This window comes from Podarcis liolepis (assembly GCF_965112155.1).
Source record: "Podarcis liolepis genome assembly, chromosome: 2".
Classification (NCBI taxonomy): Eukaryota; Metazoa; Chordata; class Lepidosauria; order Squamata; family Lacertidae; genus Podarcis; species Podarcis liolepis.
Window position 1 is genome coordinate 1,469,988 of NC_139555.1, and position 24,710 is coordinate 1,494,697.

General features: G+C 44.9%; 1 protein-coding gene across 5 annotated transcripts in view; it reads right to left on the reverse strand.

Annotated features, from left to right (window-relative positions):
* The window catches only part of COL5A3 (collagen type V alpha 3 chain), a 118,767-nt gene that overhangs the window by 10,877 nt on the left and 83,180 nt on the right, over nt 1-24,710 (reverse strand). For all 5 annotated transcript variants that reach the window (XR_014521657.1, XM_083486070.1, XM_083486069.1 and 2 more), the window contains 20 exons: nt 24,526-24,579; nt 22,203-22,256; nt 19,981-20,034; nt 18,609-18,716; nt 14,740-14,829; nt 13,724-13,777; nt 13,305-13,412; nt 11,464-11,571; nt 11,160-11,213; nt 10,915-10,968; nt 10,336-10,443; nt 9,283-9,336; nt 9,135-9,188; nt 7,354-7,407; nt 6,147-6,200; nt 5,795-5,902; nt 4,874-4,927; nt 4,450-4,503; nt 3,358-3,411; nt 389-442 (listed from right to left, as the gene is read on the reverse strand). Coding sequence is in view for 4 of the 5 variants with exons in the window: in XM_083486070.1 (XP_083342196.1) it covers nt 389-442; nt 3,358-3,411; nt 4,450-4,503; nt 4,874-4,927; nt 5,795-5,902; nt 6,147-6,200; nt 7,354-7,407; nt 9,135-9,188; nt 9,283-9,336; nt 10,336-10,443; nt 10,915-10,968; nt 11,160-11,213; nt 11,464-11,571; nt 13,305-13,412; nt 13,724-13,777; nt 14,740-14,829; nt 18,609-18,716; nt 19,981-20,034; nt 22,203-22,256; nt 24,526-24,579 (1,386 nt within the window). In the remaining variant the exon portion in view is untranslated. The remainder of the gene's footprint in view (nt 1-388; nt 443-3,357; nt 3,412-4,449; nt 4,504-4,873; nt 4,928-5,794; nt 5,903-6,146; nt 6,201-7,353; nt 7,408-9,134; nt 9,189-9,282; nt 9,337-10,335; nt 10,444-10,914; nt 10,969-11,159; nt 11,214-11,463; nt 11,572-13,304; nt 13,413-13,723; nt 13,778-14,739; nt 14,830-18,608; nt 18,717-19,980; nt 20,035-22,202; nt 22,257-24,525; nt 24,580-24,710) is intronic.

Sequence of the window (24,710 nt, forward strand, 5' to 3'; positions counted from 1 at the left end):
CATTCACGTCAGTGCAAATGGAGAAAAAAATGAAAACGATTACATGTCACTTGCAGACTGAAGGCAACAACAGTGAATATCAATTGTATTCACTGGAGTGATTTCCGTTCCATGCAGTAAGCGGTCACCAGCAATTCCTACTCCCATTTCCAATCTTTGTCAGAATTCTCCAACATCCCTAATAAACACCTAGAGGAGGGATGCTCAATTAATCCAAGACTGATTCAGGTTTCCAGCAGATGCAAGATGCACCATACAGCAGTGGCTGGTTTTGCACTATTATTTGAATAGTTATGCATCTTGAGTTGAGGGACTGAATTCCACAGAAGGGAACAGGAGAAGGAAAAAACACAGTGGGGAGGAAACCCAGGACAGTGTTCTCTCTTACCTTGGCTCCTTTCTCACCCTGTCGACCTTCACGGCCAGCTGGCCCAAAAGGTCCCTGGAACAGAGAAAGAGAATCACTGCATAAAATGGTTTGATGAGCAACTTTCCTCCCCTCCTTCTAGAGAAAGATTGAAGTCCTATTCATTCTCAAAGTCCTATTAAATCCAATTATGTTCTGAACATACGCTTTTTCAAAAATTAAAACATATTTTCAATTAAAAACAAACAGGTCAAATGGAGCACCATCTAAACCTTAGTGGAAACACATAGCCCAGGGAATAGATACAGGAACACAAATAAGAAAAAACAAGGATGGAATCATAATGATAGAAATATAATTAGTGATGAAATTATAGTGACTGTCCGCACATCTATTTCTCTTGAATACATTTCCTAACTGAATTCCTGGAGTCTGTTGGTTTCTAGAACTACTCAAATGATACTAGTTCCTGCCCTGCCCTTAGATCATTTGGGCTATGTTACTCGGTTCTAGTGCATGGGAAATCAGGATGGGTGATGAGCTAAAGTTGCCAAGCAGCAAGGAGGCCAACTTGAATAAAATATTTTGGGGGGGGGCAGGTAAGCCTTGCCCCACATAATCGATCACATGACATGGTGCATGCATACCATTTGAATGGTAATGCCTATTAACTGGGGGGGGTGGCCCCCTCAAATATTTTATTGGGCAGCCAAAGGGACCTCAGCCCCTAAGAGTTGACTCCTATGCCAAACAGGCACCTTTGAATTTGACTGGCAGTCCCCCTACTCCTGGATAGATAACCACAAGTTCATGAGAGTCTTGCAAGTCCTGAATTAGGTGACAAATAAGTAAGTACAGTGGTGCCCCGCAAGACGAATGCCTCGCAAGACGGAAAACTCGCTAGACGAAAGAGTTTTCCGTTTTGGAGGTGCTTCTCAAAACAAATTTCCTATGGGCTTGCTTCGCAAGACGACCATGTCTTGCGAGTTCCTCTGGTTTCCCCCCCCTTTTTCTAAGCCGCTAAGCCGTTTATCAGCTGATCCAATCAGCAGATAAGCCGCTAAAAGCCGCTAATAGTGCTAATAGCGCTAATCCGCTAATCCTTCAATGGGCTTGCTTCACAAGATGAAAAAACCGCTAGACGAAGAGAATCACAGAACGGATTCTTTTCGTCTTGCGAGGCACCACTGTAATGTCAAGCAGAGAGCAACACAATGGCACCCCTATTGCCAGTGGGCTATTCAAGAAGGGTGGCACTATTTGGATTAGGAATCCTTAAATGCAGGTTGACCCTGAGGAGACAGGTCAACCTTCTAGTTATTCAGATGACCAGTTGGTACCAGAGACCAGAAGGCTCCCAAGCAGTCTGGAAGATGCAAACAGCTACATAAAAAGGTAAGTGATCTTTAACTGGACAAATGTAGCATTCAGGGCTTGGGACTTGACTATCTAGCCCAGACCATCGAGCTCTAACAGCTGCTCTGGGCCAGCACTTCCTCCTTGCGTTTGCTGAATAACTAAGCACAGCGGCGTAGCGTGGGTTGTCAGCACCCGGGGCAAGGCAAGTAATTTGCGCCCCCTAACCCGGGGCAAGGCAAGTAACTTGCGCCCCCTAACCCCTAACCTGCCGCGTCAGGTGATCCGAGGCGAGTTGCCGCTGGTGCTGCTGCCCAAACGACGCCGCTTGCCCGGAGGAGGAGGAGGGCAGAGAGGCGAGGAAAATGCAACATGGCCCAGCAGCTGCAGCAGCAGCGGCAGCGGCGGGGCTGTGAGGAGGGGCTGCCTGGCGCGCCCTCCGCGGCCCTGATGTGTGGGGACCGCAGCGAGCGCTGAGAGCCGCTGCCAGCTCGTCAGTTCCGCGAGACATGGGGCTCTGCTACAGCCTGCACCCGAGGCTCTTCGGCGACTCCGGAGGCGGCAAGTGCGCCCCCCCGATGTTGCGCCCGGTGCGGCCGGCCCCCCTTGCACCCCCCACGCTACGCCACTGACTAAGCATGGTCTTGAACCTACCACCTCTAAATCAACACCACAGTCCTTGTCCAGGGTCTCTTGACCTTAAGTTTTCCATCTATTCTGGAACCTACTGGTCTCAGTCTTACTTGGAACATCAACTCCTCTCAGATGTATGAAATGCAAAGGATCAGGGCACAGATTGTGTAGAAGTATATGGCACAGGCTCCCCTTTGTGGATGTGGCAGGAGAGGAAGAATGAGCACACAACATCAGAGGCACGGCCAATAGCCCTTCTCCCTCTTCCCTGCATTAGTGGGCACTACGCATGGCAGGGAATAACTGAAGAGGGCTCTTGTTTTGGATATATGTACATAAGTATTATTTGATCTACTCTCAAATTCTGTTTTAGCTGCCTTACAACACACACCCAAAAAGTAATTAAATGAAAATGCAAACCAATGTATCGTCTGAACAGTCTTTTGGTAACAAACTTTAGAAAAAGACCAAATGTACAGAGACATTAGCAAGGGCCAAGGGCTCATTCCAAGGCTGGATCCATGACCTGTTTCAGCAAGAAGCTCTGGAGCTCTGCACTGGAACTGGAACACCTTTTCTGCAAAGTTTGTTTAGTAACATGTATTTATTAGGCCAGGATTCTTTTTTATGTTTTGTTTTGTTTTTGTTATGGACTAGATCAAATTCTTTATGCGGGCATGCACCTGATGTGCAACAGATCCACACATCTACACAAGATGAAATTGTCCGCCATTGTGCTGGTTTCCTCTAAAACCATGAGATGTAGGAGCATGCTGTTAAACAACACAGAAAACTGACAGCCCAAATCTCACGAGTGATTTCTTCAAAATCATGCTCCTGAGTTCAATGGAGCAGCCTCCCAAGTATTTATACATATAATTTCAACCAAAAATTTAAATCCTTTGGCATTTATTTCAAAGGTGTAATCTATGTAAGCAAAGTAAATGAGAATGTGCAGCTTCTTAGACTTCCCTCTCACTGGAACGGCCGCCCCAACGTACCCTCTTTCCTGGTGATCCAGGAGGACCTGGCTCCCCAGAAGCTCCAGGGGGTCCCTGAAAATAAAACAGAGTGGATTATTATTTCAACCACCACACCATTCAGGTGAGGGATTTCTGGTGGCAGAGACTGAAAATCTCTTGTAAAATCAGCACAATCCTCTACATGTCAAGTCAGAAGTAAACTCTATTGAGCTCAATGAGACTTACTCTCCAGCAAGTCCCATTGCCAGTGTCTATGGGAGTGCCACTGTGTGTAAGGGTACCAGAATGTTGAACTTGGACTTGGCAGAGCAGGGTTCAAATTCCCCCTCAGCCATGAAGCTCACAGGGTGACCTTGGGTCAGTCACCATCTCTTAGCTTAATCCAGGGGTAGTCAACCTTTTTATCCCTACTGCTCACTAATGCATCTTTCTTGATGGTAAAATTTCCCTACCGCCCCCCAGTGCTCAATGGAAGGAGGATTCAGCTTGTTCAGTAGAACCCCCTACCGCCCACCTAGAATCCTGAAACGCCCACTAGTGGGTGGTAGGGACCAGGTTGTCAACTCCCGGCTTAATCTACCTCACAGGGCTGTTGTGAAGATGAAATGAGGAGGAGGAGAACCATATACACCACCTTGAGATCCTTGGACAATAAAGGTGGTACATCAATGTAATAATAAAAAGAATAAAAAGAATGACTCAGTTACCACATGAAATGATATTATTTGCCTTTATATTTGCACCAGCCCTAGGTAACAGTATCAAGCAGGTGTGGGAAAACTTTGGACCTCCAGGTGTTGCTGAACTACAGTTCCCATCATCTGTAGCAATCATAGCCAAGGGATGATGGGTATTGTAGTTCATCCACACATGGAGGGCCAAAGTACCCCCAAACATCACAGATGTTTAAACCCTTTGATGAATGTCAACTTATTGTGTTTCTTTGGGTAGAGTAACTATGAGGCAAACCAGTTTAACTATGCAGTGAAGCAATACTCAATGTATGCCACAGACTGCAGACAGGTGCTGTTTGGCTACTGACCATAGGGATTTTTTAAGAAGCCAAACAACAACATAACCAATGCAGGGTAATATATCTGCCATACTCACTGGAAGTCCAGGATCCCCTATATCACCTTTCTCACCAGAAACTCCATCCAGACCCTGAGCAGAAGAAGACAGAAGCAAATCAGAACCTATCGATTCTCACCTGGGAACAAGTTGCTTTAACAACAGAGAACTGCCACAAAATGTTGCAGCATTGAGTGCTCTAGTTCAGGGTTCCAGCACCATTCCCTCATCCCACAGTTTTCCATTTTGGTTCCAACCAGCCAGCATTTTGTGGTCACCAAGCATGCTCAGATCTCCCCAAACACCCCCCCCCCAATCATTTTGATATTTAAGTTTTCATCCAGTGCTGGAAACTGAGAAGTAATGTCTTCAAGACTTTTCTCATTCTCCCAATAAACTGGGATCCATCATCCAAAGCCAGATACCAAACATGCAGTGGCTCCTTTCAAATTCAGATACTCACTGGAGGACCAGGATCTCCGGATGGGCCTGGGTCACCTGGGAATCCTATTGGACCCTGCAATGGAGGGATAGGAGTGGTGAATACCAGACTACAAAAAGCACCAGTTCTCTAGAGAGGAAACCTAGAGAAGTCCGGCTGGCACACAGGGGTGAATCTACTATGAAACTAATGGAGCTTAAGCTTGAGGGCCCCTAATCGTGGAGGGGCCCCAGAAACAACTATAGTCCACATTGCTTTAAAAGTGTATCATGCATGTATATTATTCTGTGAACCACCCTGATATCTTGTGATGAAGGGTGGTATATAAATTTGGTAGGTAAATAAAAATAAAATACATAACATTTCCCCAATTTTCATCCCCTCCATAACTTGAAATTTATAATGCATAGGAATTTTTTATCCACATCAGTGACTTTGACATGTAAGATAATCCAGTACAGCAATTTTAATCAAAATCTGAAGCGTAGTCATTAATTTAAAAAAAAAACCCTGTGGTGATCTGTTGTTGAACAACCTAACAGTCGTTACCCAGACCTCGTTGCTGGTTTCAAAGGGGCCCCCATAACAGTTCAAGTTTCAGGGCCCCAGAAATGCGGGTCTGTCACTGATTGCACAGTTCACTGGGTGATGGGTAAACATACATTCCTGCCTTGGATTGTTCTGCCTTGTGCCAGAGGTAAGAACAAACGGTTCTTTTGTCTCTTCTAGTATTGTTCCATGGCTCTTCCCTGAGTGTCTTTTGAAGCTATACTCTGCTCAATGGGCCTCTGTGGTGCCAGTTTCATTGGAATCTGTTATGACCACAGGGCTGGATGATCAGCAGGGCCAGGGAGTTTCTTTGCAGCTCTTTGGGAGCTAAACTGACACATCACTGAAGAAAGTAGCCCTTGCCATTGTTCAATTCCAAAGCCAAGGACTCACCAGGTTCCCCTTGGCTCCATCCTCTCCTGGGGGGCCCTTCTTGCCAGGGGGCCCTGCAGCTCCGGATTGGCCAGAATCTCCTTTTTCACCAACATCACCCTTTACCCCCTGCAAATTCACACAGAGAGATGCCAGTCAGATGGGGGTGGGATTTAGGATGGGAACAGACTTTGAAAAAGCAGCTTCTCATGCTGCTCTTTTACTCTTAGTAAAGGGAGTCACATCTCTGCTATGTGACTCAGCCACAGTGATTTATCCAGCCTTAACAGAAGTTGGGTTGGAGCAGACCTACTCCAGGAGAGCTCCGGGGAGGGGTATTGCACCCCCCCCCCCGTTTCTCTCCCAAACTCACTTGCCGGCCTGGCTCCCCTGGAGGTCCAGGGTCTCCTGCTTCCCCTGCTTCACCCTAGAAGAGGAGAAAGAAATAGAAATCTCAGTCCAGTCATGCTGCTCTCCAGTTCCAACCTGGAACGGCTTTTCAGAAAATGTGCACTGACATATTAAAATACCTCCATCAACACAATTTTAAAAAATGAAAAGACCCAAGGACCTATTGACACCTTTTCTGGATGCTCCTTTTCCTATCTGATAGGGTTGTAAAGAAATATAGTCACAGAGCTAGCTATTCTATGAGCTGGCCTCTGCTAAGGGAAGGACGCATCTCTCAGGACTCATCCAGGGCTTATCTTGCCCAGCTAAAGCTGCTCCTGAGCACTCAATTGGAGCAAGCAGCAATTCGGAATTTTCCCAGATTGCCATTAGTTCTGATATTTCGCTAAAGAGCAGGTTTTTCTTTGAAAAGGAACAGGGCAAGGGGGGAAACCACTCAGACCCATGCCCAGAAAGTGCGGGTCAAGCGGGAAATGGCTGAGTTCCCATTTGTAGCCAGAATGACATGGAAGGAGATGTGATTTCTCTGATGTGTTTCAGATGCATGATTTGGAAGGAGATTGCACTTGCATTCATGCAAAGGGAGCTTCTTGTGTGACTCTGCAAACACAGCCTTCTGTCTCCAAACAAACATTCAAGAGTTGGGACTCTGGAATCAGGAGGACTATATCCTGAGGCAAGTTTCAGCCCGAGCGCCTCTCACTTTGTAAACTAAGCATGGCTCTTCTGAGAAAGTTTTCCCTATCTCCCAGTTTAATTATGCACCTCATGACCCCCAATTTGCTCTATGATTTTCTCTCCACATGCCAGCATCTAATGCACAAACATAAACAACACTTACAGCCCCTTTAACATCTCCAGCTTTCAAACAGCTCCCATTTTGTGCCTTCCTAAAACTTACTGTATTTTCTCTGTCCTTTTAGCCCACAGTTCCCTGCACCTGGCAAAATACTCTGCTGCTGGAGAAAAGAGCATATCTGCATGTGCTGCTGGTGTCATCTCCAGTCATCTCCTTCCCTTACATATTGAAGGATGCCTTTCTTCTTGCAAGCACCCTAGAGAAAAATCCCATGGCTCTGCCAATGCTCTGCATCCTGCTTCCAGTCCCTGAACTCACCACAAAGTGCAGAGAGCAGCCCTCATCCCCTAATATCTTGGCTTGGACTCACCTTTTCACCAACAGCACCTGGCTGTCCCAGCCCACCAGGTTGCCCCTGTGGGCCCTGGAATGAAAAGAGACACATTAAGACAAAGGCACACCTTAGACCACCACAGTGGCCTCCCTTGTCAAATCTTATCACCTGTTTGAACAGTTCAGGACTTTCCCCACCCACTAATATTTAACCAAATATCTTCCATCCTGCAACTTAACTCATTCACTGTTAGCTTCCCCCTCGGACTCAGAGAAAATAACCAACACTTATTATCGTTAGCCCTGTTTCAATGTGATGATCAATATATGCACAATATTTCCTAACCCTGATACTCCTCCCTATGCATACAGGTTGTGGCATAGAAGTTGGAATCATTTCCTTCTTTGCAGACACTTCTGAATCTGGGCACTTGCCTAAATGCTCTTGGAGGTCCTCGTGAGGTTACTTTACATGCTATTTTATCCTATTTATCCTCAACAGTTGCATCTAATGAGATCTACTGGGTATACTCCTCTGGTGGTATCATCTGTCCATCAAATGAGTACAATATAGGCATGTGAAAAGACATTCTTGGTGGTGGAGTGGATTTTTATTTTTATGTATTAAATTTGCTTAGCAGTGCTACTGATAAAGGGGAAGGCTGATTTTTTAAATCATTAATGATTACTATTAATTAATAATTATAACTATTACCTTGGCTATCATTTTAGTTATATGCTGGGTTTATTGGCAAAGTTCACTAATCTGATTAAATTATTTGTTTTCTACCTTTAGATCCAGAGAACCTCCAAGAACCCATGTTTTATGGTTCTGTTTATATTGCAGCTAGAGCTATTAGAACAATGGCATAAAAACCCAATCAGTAAATACCACGGTAGCCACCCACCACTTGATAATGGTTTGAAGTTGTCATTATAACTTCATTTAATAGTCAATTACCACACATCATTACCATGTAGAGGATTACTCATGCTGTGATAAGTACATCATGACTATCATGTAAGCAGAACGTGTGACCTCACCACAAGGAATCAATGCACTCAGAGCATAGGATCATAGACCTGTAGAGTTGGAAGGGGCCCTGCGAGTCATCAAGTCCAACCCCCTGCAATGTAGGAATCTTTTGCCCAATGTAGGGCTCAATCCCACAACCCTGAGATTCAGAGACTTGTCTCTCCCAACTGAGCTATCCACATCTCTGGCATGTGACACAACAGGGGTAGATTGAGGTGGATACACGCTATGTTTTGCTTTATTATCTGTCCTGCTATTTTATGCAATCTTTGGGGTTTTTGTTTTTTGTTTTTAAATCATACAATCAATTCATAGTATTCCAACCACAGTGGTATCAGAAATCCTCACATCCTTCTCCTCAGCCCCTGAGCTCAGCCTCTACAGAAAATCAGAAACAACAGAGTTCCATCCATCCAGCAAATTCTGGTCCATATCCTGGTGCTCCCACCATTCCCCAGAGGAGGAACGAGTCCAGGAAGTGTCTATCCAGGGTGTTTTGATGGATGAAGAGGCCCTTTTCCATTCCAGCTGGTCATTAAGAACTACAGTGTAACTTTAAGAATGCATACCTGAGTTTCCTTGTTTTCCTCTGCTCTCCTCATCCCCCTTTCCTTTTATGTTGGGTCTTTTAGATTGCAAGCCTGGGGGGCTAGGACTGTTTTATTTTTAACTACTCTTATGCAAGCGGTTGTAGGAGTCTTATAGGCTAAAGAGTGGTGTCATAATGAATAAATAAATTCTGCCCCATCTTGCTTTATATAGATGAAAAAAATATTACTCACATCACCCCCACTGGGACCCTGGGGGCCTCGGGGCCCTGGAGCTCCTGGTGGGCCCTAAAGAGAGGGGGGGAGAGAGAGGATGAGATTCACAAGGAGGCACAGGCAGATGACTCGCGGGGCAGGTTTAGGTGAAGCAAATGACTCTTACCATTGGGCCAACATCGCCACTCTCGCCCTTCTCCCCTGGGGGCCCTGGCATCCCCTGTGAAGAAAGGACCCCCCCCCCAACAAAGTAAGCAAGTGTAAAGCATTTCCACCATTCTGCTGATATTCCACTAGTCTGGCTAGCAGGCACATATGAGAGTTCAAAAGCCATAATCTAAGTACTCAGAATTCAAATGTGAAAGCTTAGTTTTAAATTTCAGAATTTATATCAGGGTTTTTCAATCTGGGGAGAAATTTCAAATTTGGTGGAGAGATGTGTGTGCCTGTGAATAGTTAAGGCCCTTGTGGTAAGATTCTACTGACTGAAATACTTCTTTTAAATACAGAAATTCAAATAAGAAATTTTGAATCTTTACTATTGCAAATATAATTTTTTCAGAAATCCACAGTTGTGAAACCATTTATTTAACCCTCAACATTTAGAAAAACAAAATATTTTGAATTTCATGGAATTCACTGAATTTAAAATTTCATACAGAAGTTTGCCTCAGCTTTAGTCACAGTCCCAAGTTCCCTACAAACCATTTCTAGATAGCCTTGAAACCTACTGAACAATATGGGATACAGAACTCCTCTTGCAGAAATACAATTTATTAAATGTGCCAATACAAATGGAAGTCAAAAACTCTGTAGCTGCTGATAAGCTATTAAGATCAAAAATGCAATTGGGATCAAGATTAAGAATGTAATTGGATTAATTAAGACTTCAGAAGCAGGATGAAATAAAATCATCTCACCTTGAAATCTAGCACACGGGAAGTCATACAAAATGTATAATTGGCTTTATAATTGATATATATTTGAATCTGAATTGTAATTTGAGATTGATAAAATGTGGTTTATATTGGATTTTAATCATCAAAAATTAATAAAAAATATTTACAAAAAAGAGAGAAAGAAACCTACTGAACAAAGCTGGGGAACTCACTGACTTTCATTCTCACTGCAGGAGCTCGCTTAAGAAGAAGCCCAGTTATTCCAAGATACCCCCAATGAAATAGTTTCATGTTGTCTAACCCCTGGCTCCGGCACTCACTTGTAAACCAGATGGGCCACTAACACCTGGGAATCCACGGGCTCCTTCATCTCCTTTCTGGCCAAACATGCCCTGCTGCCCTCGGCGCCCAGGCTCTCCATCCGCTCCCTGTTAGCAAGACACCATGTCAGGATTCCCACTGAAACAGAAGACCCTCCATCTCTCTTTAGGAGAGCCAAAAATTTGGGATTACAGAAGTGGGAGGCATCGCACTCAGCCAAGCCTCTAGTCTTCAAGCATATGGTGATGTCCACTAACATCAATCAGAGCTGCTTAGAGGTCCTCTGTTGATTAAGAAGTATTTTCATTTTGTTAAAAATAATTTAAAAAACTCTGAAGGTATCTGAAGAAGTGTGCATGCACACGAAAGCTCATACCAAGAACTAACTTAGTTGGTCTTTAAGGTGCTACTGGAAGGAAATTTTTATTTTAAAAAACTCTGTGAGAGATGAAAGAAAATGGTGATATGGGAGGGTAGTTGAGCTGTGCCCAGAGGACTGTGAGAGGAGACAATCCTTTCTATGAAAGATTTGGGAGAATATAGGCCAGTACAGATTTTGGCATGGAGTCAATACTTACTGCAGGGCCTGGATGTCCAATAGGACCCTGGATCCCAGTAGGCCCTGGGGGACCCTATAAGAAGAGAAAGAACATGAAACAGCAATGCTCTCCCTAGTTATTCATTCTCTCTCTTCTAGTTTCTTTCAAAAGATCTCCTTGGTCCAGCTAATAAAGAATCTATAAGCAATCATGGTAACACAGTTTAAGGGGTAGCAATGCTGGATAATACCCTGAAGTCTGCCAGCCACCTGCCTCAAACTCACCGCTTCTCCTTTGTCGCCCTTGCTTCCCTTTTGTCCTGGGCCACCCATCTCTCCCTGCAGAAAGAGGGAGAGCAGCATGAGAACATAGAGCATCACCATGGGAACCATTGCTGCAGAAACCATTGTCAAGCAAAACACATGCCCACTGAGTCAAGTCTTGGCTGGAGAAACCAAGGCTGTGGAAATCATTGCTAGGGATAGCCAAGAATCTTGTCTGGGAAACAAAATTGGTCTTTGTAACTGTAGGAACCCTGTGCAAGTATCCCCTCTTCCTCCAAATTCAGGTGGAGCGCAGGCTGCCTACCTTATCACCATCTTCTCCAGCAAGTCCTGGTGGTCCAGCTGGGCCCGGCAGACCCAATGGGCCTGGGATTCCATCATGGCCAGATGGGCCCATTGGGCCTCGCTCACCCTGGGAAAGGGGAGATACAAATGAGGGCCGGAGGGGGGTAGGACAGAGAATGGCACTGGGGTAAGTACATGAACAGTCTTCTTTTCTTCTTTGGTGATCACTTGTGGCTGAGTAAGATTGTCTTCTATGAACAGTCTTAACAGTGAGTCTATAAGTGACTGCGGAAGCCAATTCTGGATCCACATGTCCTTCCACCATGGGGACATAGGTTTCTGGGCGGGAGCTGATCACTGTGAGGGTTTGCCTTTACCTTTATGAACAGTATCAGTAATATCACACAGAGGGCATGGAGACTAGTAGTTTACAGGGACTATTAGTTTACTTGGGCTATGTCCGCTTCATCTGACTTTTTCATTACTTGCTCTAGTGAGCTCTATAGGTAGCTTATGTAATTCACAGGGAATTGTTTGTCCTGTCCTGATGAGCTTTCCACTTTGACTTCTTTTTAAAAGTGCTGATGTTAGCAACCCATACAAGCAAATATTAACCTAAATGCACCTGTTTACCAATATAACTGGCCATTTGGACAACTGTTTTACAACACCCTTCCCACTTTTTGACTTTGGCAGCCCACCTTTGCCTATAACCCCTTTTCCTTTCTTATTAACATTTTCCATTGATAGCAGTGTGACACATCAAATCTCCATCACTGAACCTTGTTTCCTGTTCTCTTCCCCTTTGACACAACACTCAGATACACACTTAAACATCTTAATGTTCTCTTGAACTTATTTCTTCCTTTCTCCTTTTTCTGTTTTACACAGCTCAGTCAGATTTGGAGTGGCTATCAAAGAAGTCCGTGTGAACATTTGTTGTTGCCTAAGAAACCCCACCCCAAAATTCAAACAATAGCTTATTCAATGTGAGAGGAAGCAATGCATTTATATCCAATCTTAGTCTTACTCAGACTGACTGAAACTGATGGGCACAACTAACTTGAGTCCATTAATTTCAATGGATCTATTATGAGTAGGACTTAACTGGATATTAATTGATCACATGAAATGCTGCATATGACAAAAAGATGGGGGGATCTTTTTGAGAACTACCACAGGTGGCACTGGATAGGAACATTAAATATTTCAGATGGAAGAAGGCCATGATAGGGAAAAGGATTACAGGAGGAGGATCTGGCTGAAAGATTCCTTTATGCTGCAAATAAAAAGCAGAGCTTAAGGTTCATCCCTGGAACCTGGGAAGCAGTAATAAAGACATGTGTCTATACAGAATGGCTTTTCTCTACCAATGCATGGCCAAGACAACCTGAGATTGGGGGGTGAGGGGTGGCTAGGCTACTACTGTATATCATGGGGTCAGGCAGAGGTGCCAAGTTCCACCCACCATTGGGGGGGCTGTCATGTGCATGTATGACATCAAGCGTGTTGCGACACACACACAAGGCCTGGCAAGGCTTGTCACTATTGCTGTAAGGCCCAAGCCCTCAATATTGGGGAGGGCTCAGCCCCATCCCAACAGACTTTGGGGGCTGAATACACTTCAGCCCTATTGAGTTGGCAGGGTCAGGGGTGTGGCCTCCTGAATGGGTTGAGGCATGGGCATAGCCAAGGGGGAGCAGGGAGAGGGAGCTACCCCCCTAAATCAATAAAAATGCATAGCTAACTGAGGTTCTGCCCACCCCCCCAAAAATCCTGACTATGCCCATGGGTTGAATCATCAGCTTTTCTTTTTCAGTGACTGGTCACTGATGGCATGGGAGTGTGACTGATACATACCGGTGCCCCTTTCTCCCCTGCTGGGCCAGGAGGTCCTTGGTTGCCCCCTCGCCCGGGTAGCCCAATACCCCCAGCTGCTCCTGAGGGGCCACGTTCACCAGGGGAACCCTGTTGGAAGAGAAGAAATATATATACCCATCTCCTTTTTTGGAGTCCTCACTATTCTAGGTCTCTTTCTGGAGGCAACAGTCATCATTACCAAACCAACACAGGCTGCAATGTCACTTCCAAGCATTCCAGGTGAATGCTTTCTGCTGCAACAAATGCTTCCCTATCACAGCCCTCCCCAGCCTAGATGGTACCGTGTCAGGAAGGCTGCTCTACCTCATCAACAGTCGACACTACTGTGCCCCACAGACCACATATTTGAGGACTCCTGTCGTCCTTGTAAGACCCAGAGGAAATGCCAGCCTACTTACTGTGGGACCTTGAGGACCAGGGGGCCCTTCAGCCCCCTTCAACCCAGTTGGTCCCTGTGGAGGAAACAAAACAATCATTTAGGGAGGGTTCAGAATTGTTCATCTTTTTGAGAGTTGAAGTGAATGGATGCAGCTCCAGTGGCAGAGCACATCCTCTGTACACAGAACGTCCCAGATTCCATCCCCAGCCATTTCCACTTAGGGCTGGGAACAATCAATATAAACAATACTTAGTTAGATGGGTCCATGACCTGAATCAGTCTAAAGCAGCTTCCTTTGTTTTGTTTTCTTGCAAAAATTGATTTAGGATGAAAAGTCAGATTGGTTGCAGAAAGTCTTGGGCAAGGGACTTCTTCCTCTAGGGTGAGAGGGAAAGAATAACTAACAGACCCAAGCCAAGGTTTAGCTAACTTCACCCCAATTGTGAAAGCAGGAATGTGCTTCTAGCAGAGTAAAAACAAAACAACGCATTTGTATTTGTGCTTTTGCTTCATTTCCAGGTTCATACACTATGGCAGGTGTTCTCCAGATGTTGTTGAGACTCCAGCTTCCATAGTTCCAGTCAGCATGGCCAACAGTGAAGGGGGATGGGAGCTGTAGTCCAGCAACATCTGGAGGGCATTATATTGGCACTATAGGGTAAGTCTCTCACCAGAGGGTGCAGTATGCCAAAAAGGGTGACTGAAGGGTGATATGAAAGTAGCTCTAAGAAATAAAGGAAGCTGGTGGGCTAAGTGCTACACCTTCCTCAAATGTGGGCATGATCTCTATGTGTGCAGATTGCTTGAGCTTGATTTGGGGAGAGGCGTGTAGGCAGCATTCAGAAGGGGGGAGGGCTGCATTGAAAACTTCATAATTTGAGGCTCTTAGTTTAAGGAGGAAGGTGATAAGTGAGACACACACATAAACCTTTTGCAGGATATGCCAAAGCTGCAGCTTCTGCTCCATATCCAATGGAGTAAGACCCCGCCACACCCACACACCAGTCCCTTCTCACCCATGTGACAAACACTTACAGTCTCCCCAGCAGGACCTCGAGCCCCAGTGAAGCCTTTCATTCCAGGAGGGCCATTTTTGCCTGGGATGCCACTAGGTCCAGGATCACCCTAGAAAAAAAAAACCTGGTTACTATGCAGGGAGAAGGAAAGAGGTACAAAATCTTGGGAGAAAAATTATGCCCTCTTTGTCCATCTGCATGGGAAATAGTACTTCTGTCCATATTGATATGGGCTGGTTTAGTTTTCCCTCCTGTACTTTAGACCATAAAGGATATCAGATGTCTTCATGCATGTGTACTTTGCACACAGTCTCATTGCATTGGATTTTGAAGATTTCAGGCTGCAGAAATAAATTGTTAGTTCCCATGTAGGCTTTTACCGAAATGCTGAAACTATATATAAAAAAACCCCAGATGCAGCACTTTTGCAACATACGTGAAATAGATCCATTGACATTGACATGGATGTCCATGTTGGGACTACATGAAAGAACTCTGCATGAATGAACAATCCAAATTTCAATAGGGATTCTATTACAGACAGAATTTGGCAGTGTGACCATTCCTGTATTATGATGAAAACCAGCAGCTCCCTCTTGAGCGTCTGTGATTTGATACCCCTCTGGTGGTCCCTGAGTAGATATACACCCTTGTCTTTATCTTCATTGCATATTTTCATCTTCAATTTCTTGTTTACAATAATGTATTAAAGAGGCAGAAGCAGTCTCTGTGTAATTTTTGTATGGATGCTTGCATATTTTTGTATGGATGGAGATTTCCTAGTTGTTGATCCAAAAACCAATCCAACTCTGTAAAAAGATCAACTTTTACTGGTTTCAGATTTCCATAAATATGCAAGCTTCACCCTCACTTCCCCTTGGAACCATCCAAACAGATGACCAAATCTGGTGCTCCACTCTCTCAGAACCTGTCTTCTCCAAGGAATTCTGTACATAATATGAAACCAAATATTTTGCTCAAGGGGTTACATTTAACTAACTAAATTAGAATACTTTTAGATTTGCAAGTCTGTGCATGTGATTGTTGGCTTTTCTTTTCCTTACTTTCCCCCCTTTCTCTGAATAAGCCTTCTTTAAATGCATTGACCTTGGTGCTGAAATGATTTTCTCTGGAATTCCTTACTAAAATCTTCCCCACATGCTGCTCTGTGCAGCAGTTGTTAAGCAACCTTCCCATGTTGTAAATATATTTCACACTCTTTTATGTTCTGTGTCCTCTGAACTTTGGGAAAGTAAATCCAAAGCTCCTTACAGTTTAGTATTTCTAGAGCTGGACCTAAAGTGAGAGGTTCTTATCAGTTTGGGATAGAAATCCTCCAAAATAGCTGGCAGCTGAGCTATCTTCAGGCTAGGATCAGAGTTTGGTGGCATCTTTGCCCAGATTCATCTCTCTCTTTTTCGTGGGTGGTATTCAAAAGGGAAAGTCCTCCCCCCCCCCATTTGTCACAAGCAGAAAGACGTTACTCCAACCCGACACAGGGGAGACATGGCAGGGAGCTGCCCTCCCTATTCTTGAAGAAATTATCTTCTGCACCATGACAGGAGCTTCCTGTGTAATGTCTTTGATTAACAATTGATTGGCATGCCGCCCCTAATATGCAATAGTTATTCAGAAAAGCAAAATTATCCAAGCCAAGACATTCCATGACATTTCCTTGGGTCAGAAATGCAGAAAACTCTTCAGAAAAGATGGCTGGTTTGGGACAATCCTAAATGGAGTATACCACCATTGTCTCAGCCTCAGTTCCCCATTTGCAGTATGTAGGTCAGGCATAGGCAACCTTCGGCCCTCCAGATGTTTTGGCCTACAACTCCCATCATCCCTAGCTAACTGGACCAGTGGTCAGGGATGATGGAATTGTAGTCCAAAACATCTGGAGGGCCGAAAGTTGTCTATGCCTGATGTAGGTAATAATATTGTTTTGCCTTACAGTATTGCTGCAGTGAGAAAACATAGAAGTACTCTGCACATTCTAGAGTCCTGTGGAAATACTAAACATTATTATTAAATCTGCAAAAATATCTAGCCCACTTCTGGTACCACATAAACTGCAAGGCACACAAATGAAGCAACACTGTACACAAAAGGAAAACAGCTTTCACCCTTTTGCCATTTGACCTTCAGGAATACTTTAAAAAACACTCAAATGTTTTGTTGATTAACTGTATTTTTTTAAAACAAATACCGTATTTTTTGCACCATAACACTCACTTTTTTCCTCCTAAAAAGTAAGGGGAAATGTCTGTGCGTGTTATGGAGGGAATGCCTACGGGTGGCATGCCTACGGATTTTCCTCCTCTAAAAGCTACGTGCGTGTTATGGTCGGGTGCGTGTTATAGAGCGAAAAATACGGTTTATTGATGCCAAACTCAGTGCATCAAATCATGCCTTGGAATTTTATTTTTGTATTTTTTTCTAAATCTAGTAGTGTACAAAATCTGAAATATAGCAAAACAAAAGAAAACATAGAACTAGAAAAATATAAATGGAGCAAGCTTGTATGCTCCTGCTCTGGAGGCCAGGACCCATACCAATGGATTTAAGCTACAAGAAAGGAGATTCCTGACTAAACATTAGGGAGCTGGATGATATATAACTCTTTATTAATAGAGAAAGAGGATCAAATAAAACTTAATAACTATGATGAAATTAAATATCAGCTCTCTGGATGATTACGATACCACCAACTTTTTGAGACATTCAGACAAGACAAAATAATAATAACAACGGTTTCGCTACTGAGCTCTCTAAATTGGAAAGTCAAGGAAATTGGAAGTCAAGGAGGAGGAGGTGAGGACAGCAATGAAGACAGTAATGATTAAATGGGCCCCGGATATTGTTCATACCATTCTGATCAGCAAGTGGGAAACTCTTTGGAAAGCAAATACGAAGTCTACAGCATGCAGCTCAGATGGTATTTCACTCCATCAAAGCTTTCAAAGATGTATAAAAATGTCTCAAACAAATGCTGGCGATGTGGGGAAAGTGAAGGAAATATGTACCACATGTGGTGGACATGCAGGAAAATCAAAGAGTTTTGGAATATTATTTATGATGAAATGAAAAAGATTTTTAAATTAATATTCATAAAAAACCAGAAGCTTTCCTGCTTGGAATCATTGGCAGAGAAAATACCAAAAAATGTAAAAGATTTTTTTCTATACGCAACAGTGGCCACCCAAATCACGATGAACTGGAAAGAGGAAAGGGTTCTAAAAAGATTGGAATGGCAGAATAAATTACCAGAATATGCAAAAATGGCACAACTGACTTATCGGTTGATAGGTAACACAAAACAATCATTTATTCAAAAATGGGACATGTTTAAGAGATATTTACAAAAATTTAACAGTGGTGTGACATCTATGGCTGCATTTGAATGATCTCTGTATAAAATAATAACAAAGAAATAAGGAAAATTGGTACGATACGTTGTTAGAATGCATTAGAAAATATGAAAAGATGAAGGTAATAATCATACGTACATTCGATATTAGTTTGTTTTTGTTATGTATGAAACTTAATAAAGCATGGAAAACTTAAAAAAAAATAGGAAGAACTTTCTGACAGTCAGAGCTGTTCAACAGTGGATCAGGAGGTTGTGGTCTCTCCTTCCTTGGAGGTTTTTAAGGAGAGGTTGGGTGGCCATCTCCCATGGATGCTTGGGTCGAGAATCCTGCATTACAGGGGGTTGGACTGGGTACAATTCTATGATTCTATGAAATCCCAGCCTTCATAAATTAATTTAAATTAGCAGTAGACATTAAAAGATCAGCCTATTTCTTGTTTGTGTCAGATCTGATGTGTTAATTCACAAGTTTCTTACAGTTTGTTATTATGACACACATTTCCCAGGTGAGCACTCACCTTGGCACCTTCCCTTCCAGCGGCACCTGGCAACCCTTGTTCTCCAGGGGGGCCGGGGGAGCCTGGGTGGCCTCTCTCTCCCATGGGACCAGTTTCTCCAGAGTTTCCCTGTGGTACGGAGAAGGTATACCACTTGAGAGCAGTTTGGGAGCAAATACCAGCAGAGACTGCCTGGAGGCACTGGGACAACTGGCGACGGATTTTGCTGGTTCCTAGTTCCCAGTAGGCCTCATGAGACACCACAGTGAGAATGTATCACACAATGCAGCAACAAGCAGGGCATGATAAAAGATTGCCCCTTCCCACCCAACCACCTCTTTCCTGCACCCGGGATTATGACAGCCGTGCATGGAGGGTTTTGCTGCTGCTGCTGCTGCTATTGTTGAAAATTATCATGGTTGACAGCCTTGGATAATTCAGTTCCTACATGAATTCTCTTACCTGTCCCCCAGCACAAGTCATGTACATTAGTGTCCATCATACATTTTGTTGGTATTGTTGTTAACTATGAGCTGCCTGAAGAAGTATTTCTGTTCCTGTATTCTGAACCTATTTCCAATCAATGATAGAGCAAGGGAGTGTGCAATTTCTCTCTAATCACTATAAATCTTGATTGTGTCTTTCCCATTTTTTCTTCTGAACTAAAAAGCCTTGACCCCTTAAAAGGAAAACAGGGAATAAATACCACACTCTGTTTGCAAACATCTTGCGGGGTATTTAACTATCCCCTGGTGGAGATTGATTGTTGAACTGGATAGATCTGCAGCCTACTTTATTCCAATCAAGCAAGACAATTATTATCCTCTTACAGTTGTGAGAAGCTACAAGGCACTGGTGTGTATGTGTGTGTAAAACCAGAGTCTCCAACACCTTTCCTCTTGCACCTACCAGATTCCAGTTCCTCAGATCAGGCCTTATGAATAAAGAAAGTCAGCTGACCTCCCAGTTTGAATATCTTCAGGTGATTTAACAAGACTATTGGGACACACTGACTCCTGCAGCTAAACCAGTTGCTTAGTTTGAGCAACTTGTCGCTGAACAGCCAGCAGATTCCTAGCCTCCTTCAACTGATGGCTGATACCTGATCCTTCCCTGTCATGGATCAGCTTTCTAACATTCAGCCCTTTTTATCCTTATCTGCCTGTGCCTCAACTGGACCCAGCTGCAGCCTGACTCAGAGCAAGGCCGAGGCCTGACAGAATCTGCCCTGTGCACAGGATCACACAAAGGAGGTTCTAGACCCCACAGTGAAGTTCTGAACCCCTCATCTCTAGTCAGGCACCACCATCTGTTCTTCATCTGGTGGCTACTGACTCTGATATCTTTTGTTGTTTTGACTGTGATCATGAGAACTAAAGCTTTTCTTCCTTACCTGTGGTCCCACAACTCCAGCAGGTCCTGGCGGGCCAGTTTTGCCATGAAATCCCTAACAAATAATAATAATAATAATAATAATAATAATAATAATAATAATAATAAATAAAAAAAAATTATATCCCACCCATCTGGCTGGGTTTCTCCGGCCACGCTGGGTGGGTCCCAACAGAATATTAAAAACACAATAAAACATCAAACATTAAAAACTTCCCTAAACAGGGCTGCCTTCAGATGTCTTATAAAAGTCAGATAGTTGTTTATTTCCTTGACATCTGATGGGAGGGCATTCCACTACCAAGAAGGCACCTGCGCACCTAGTCCTTCAGGGGCACAGTTACCCCATTCAGGACAAAGGAGTCCTACACACCTGCCCACCCCATCTCCCCAAAAGAGTACTTCTGTCTTGTCAGGATTCAACTTCAATCCATTAGCCACCATCCATCCTCTAACTGCCTCCAGACACTCACACAGGACCTTCACCGCCTTCACTGATTCTGATTTAAAAGAGAGGTAGAGCTGGTTATCATCCGCATACTGATGAACACCCAGCCCAAACCTCCTGATGATCTCTCCCAGCAGCTTCATATAGATGTTAAAAAGCATGGGGGAAAGGACAGAACCCTGAGGCACCCCACAAGTGATAGCCCCGGGGGTCTGAACACTCATCCCCCAACACCACTTTCTGGACACGGCCCAGGAGGGAGTGGAACCACTGTATAACAGTGCCCCCAGCTCCTAGCCCCTCGGGACAGACCAGAAGGATGTCATGGCCGATGGTATCAAAGCCCGCCAGAGATCATCAACCAGCGTGACCAAGGCAGTTTCAGTCCCATGGTGAGGCCTGAATCCTGACTGAAAGGGATCCAAATGGTCCGCATCCTCCAGACATGCCTGGAGTTGTTCAGCAAACCACCCCCTCAATCACCTTGCCCAAGAATAGAAGATTTAAGACTGGACGATATTTGGCCATATTGGCTGGGTCCAAAGATGTATTTTTAAGAATTGGTTTAATGACCACCTCTTTCAGTGGGTCTGGGAAGGCTCCCTCACAGAGGGAAGCATTCACCACCCCACAGAGCCCATCACCCAACCCTTCCCGGCTCACTTTTATGAGCCAGGATGAGCAAGGAGACAGGTGGTCGGTTTCACTCGTCCAAGCAGCCTGTCCACATCCTCAGAGGAAACAGATTGATCCCATGCAACCGACTAGACAGGACTCTAGCCTTCTCCCATCCCGGTCTTGCTCCCATGATAGAGTCTACCTCTTTCTGAATCTGAGTGACTTTATCTGCAAAAAAAACTTTGCAAAATCATTGCAGGAGATCTTGGGGTCCTTTCTGGGCCCTGAGGGCAAAGGTGGTTTTGATAAATTGCGAACCACCTGAAAGAGTCTCCTGCTGCTGTTTTCTGCAGATGCAGCTGAGGCGGTAAAGAAGGTCCTCTTTGCTGTCGCTATCGCCACTTGGTAGGCTGGTGTGTGGTCCAATTCAGAATGAGTTTTCTGCCACCGGCACTCTAGCCATCTCAGCAATTGTTTTATCGCCCTCAGCCCTGGACAAAACCACGGGGCTGTCCGGGCTCCATGCAATCAGAGAGGGCACTTCGGAGCCAGACAGTCGATAGCCCTGGTTAACTCCGCATTCCAACGGAATCAGCTGAAAGGCCATCAACATGGAATAAAACATCCCCTACCACTCTCTGGAAACCATTTGGATACATTAAGTGGCAGGGGCGGGCCATCTGAATCGGTTCACCTAAGGGGAGGGGAAATGAAGGTCAGGATCCAAAGAAATGGCACTAAGCAAGGAGTCCCATGCAGATCCCAATCAGGGCCACTCATCCATTCAAAAAATGGAACATTTGCTGAGTTTGTTAAGGCACTGCCAAACAACTGCTTGATGTGCCCAGCACTACAGTTGCCTCACCGTTTCCATTATTAAACAGAGGTTCAGCTGTTGCCCGATCAGCTAGTTCTGTTCACTTGGAAACTGTATATTGTTTTCCTTTGCTCCAGCAGCAAGGGGAAGGCACTGTGGAGATCCAGCAGTGGCATGCAAAGCCCATTAAGAGAAAAGGGTGGAGGCTCCCGTGCTGGTATAGGCAGGCCAAGAAGAGCGTTTGAGGTTACAGGGAAAGAACACTTGGAATGTATGGCCTTTGCCTAGAGCCCCCAAATGACTAGAACCAACTTTGCACTGTGCTCGAAATGATACTCACCGGCTCGCCACGCTGACCTGGATGTCCCGGTAAGCCATCCTTCCCAGCAGGGCCCTACAAGCAGCAGGAGTTAAAAGAAAACCCTCAGATGGCCAGGAGGGATCCTTTACCCAAGAATCCCTCCTTAGACAGCTGCAGGCACACTCCAAACACACATCAGAAAGTTTGAATAAGTGTGCAAAAGGTTTATGTCATAGGACTCAGTCTGGTCTGCAACTGCCCTTCATGGTACTGTCTACAATACTTTTTGTCTTTTGGTATGAGATTGTTGTGAAACTACGTAACTCATTTCACAATGCAACACATGTTGGGCAGCCTGTGCTGAGGCAGATTAATAAACCAATGCAATAAAGTACAGTGGTGCCTCGCAAGACGAAATTAATCCATTCCGTGAGTCTCTTCGTCTTGCGGTTTTTTCATCTTGCGAAGCACGGCTATTAGCGGCTTAGCGGCTTAGCGGCTTTAAGAAAAAGGAAACAAACTCGCAAGAACTCGCAAGATGTTTCGTCTTGCAAAGCAAGCCCATAGGGAAATTCGTCTTGCGGAACGACTCAAAAAACGGAAAACTCTTTCGTCTAGCGAGTTTTTCGTCTTGTGAGGCATTTGTCTTGCGGGGCACCACTGTAATAAAAACCTGTGAGAAAGATTAGCAGTTGGGAAACATTTCAAGCCTATGAAAACCAGATCATGTGCCCTCCAAAAGCAGACAAGGATTGTGCTCTTTCAAGTGCTCTGATCAAGAACATAGGAGGAGAGGGGAAGGCAGTGAAACATGAAGCCAACCCAGCTGGACAGCTCCCCAGTCTAAACGCCAGAGAGCAGAGAGGGGAATAAGACAGCTCGGGCGGGGTTCTTTTCACTGAGATCTAATATGATCAGCCACCTGGTACTCTCCAGGAATCTTCAAAATGGACATTGCAATTTTGTGATAGAAACATGCCTCACAATTTATGTTGGTTCCCCCCTCCCCCATCTCTTTCATACAGTTAGAAGTTGCAGGTAAAATTCATTTTGTCAGAATGTATTGCCTGTGGCAACAACAAACGGGGGTGGGGGTAGATTTCAATTTGAACAAATTTCTTCAGAACTGTTGTACAGAAATTCACCTTCAAACAAATACTGACCAGAAATCAGAAGCTTAGATATCAAAAGGTAACACTGCCATGACCATGAACAGACACAAACCCGTGTTGCAAAATGTGACAATCTACAAAAATGCAAACACAACACGCTGGCTAATAACTGTTAGTAAATATATAATAAGTATGATGTCATTCAAAATATAAGAATAAGCCACTTCAAAATAATATATATATCATACAACACATCTCACAAAATTTACAAGTAACTGCAAGTTGTTATATGTATCACAGTCAAACAAAGACTAGAGAGAGAGAGAGAGAGAGAGAGGGAGGGAGGGAGGGAGAGAGACTGGCTTTAAAAGCATTTTTCCTATAGGACAAGTGAGGCAGGGACTGGCTACTTAAGATTCCTGAGGAGTACCTCCAAGAAATAATTAGTTTCCCCCTCCCAGTGGCGTAGCGTGGGGGGTGCAGGGGGGGCCGGCCGCACCGGGTGCAACATCGGGGGGGGGGGCTCGCACTCTCAGCTCTCTGCCCCTACCTGGCTCACTCACTCTCTCTCACTGCAGTGCTGGCTGTGCGAATCCGATCCGAGCCACTGAGTCGCTGCCCACTGTGGAGGGGGAGGGGTGCCAGGCATGCGGTGCGGAGAGAGAGCGAGGGACTATCTGGGGGAGGGACAGTGCAGCGGCCGCCCAGCGCAGCGCTGAGCACGGGAGAGAACCACACCAGCCCAGCCCAGGGAGCAGCAAGAAGAAGCTGGCAGCGGCGGCAGGTTAGGGGTTAGGGGGCGCAAATTACTTGCCTTGCCCCGGGTTAGGGGGCGCAAATTACTTGCCTTGCCTCAGGTTAGGGGGCGCAAATTACTTGCCTTGCCCCGGGTGCTGACATCCCATGCTACGCCGCTGCCCCCTCCCAATACTACAGTCAAAACCTCAAAGGCAAAAGGGAGTCATTCTGGCTGTCACCACAGGCTCCTCCCCCCTTTGCCCTCACATACTTGGGTCCTATCTTGTAAAGGACACAATATTATCTCACGCTGTTTCCATAGCAGATGCTTAAACTGGGTTTTGCTTTCTTTGCACTTCTAATTCAAGTGTCGGCCTAAAACAGCTAGACTGTACATTTTTCTTCCATAAGGCACTCTTGTGTTTGAATGCCTCATGGGACAACTGTCCCCTACCAACACCATGTTTCTAGACAAGTAGGAACTTGGGCCCGGGGGTCCATGGGATACTTACAGGTGGGCCCTTGGGGCCTGGGAATCCATTAGGGCCCTGTGGACCGGAGGGACCCTGAGGAAAGAGAAGGGGAAATGTGATTGTGAGAGGTTTTCTCCATCTTCCTTGCCTTGCCTTTGACCTCCTCCTGCCCATCTCTATCACCTCACTGGTGGCATTTGTATTCTTCAATTCAGCTTTTGTTC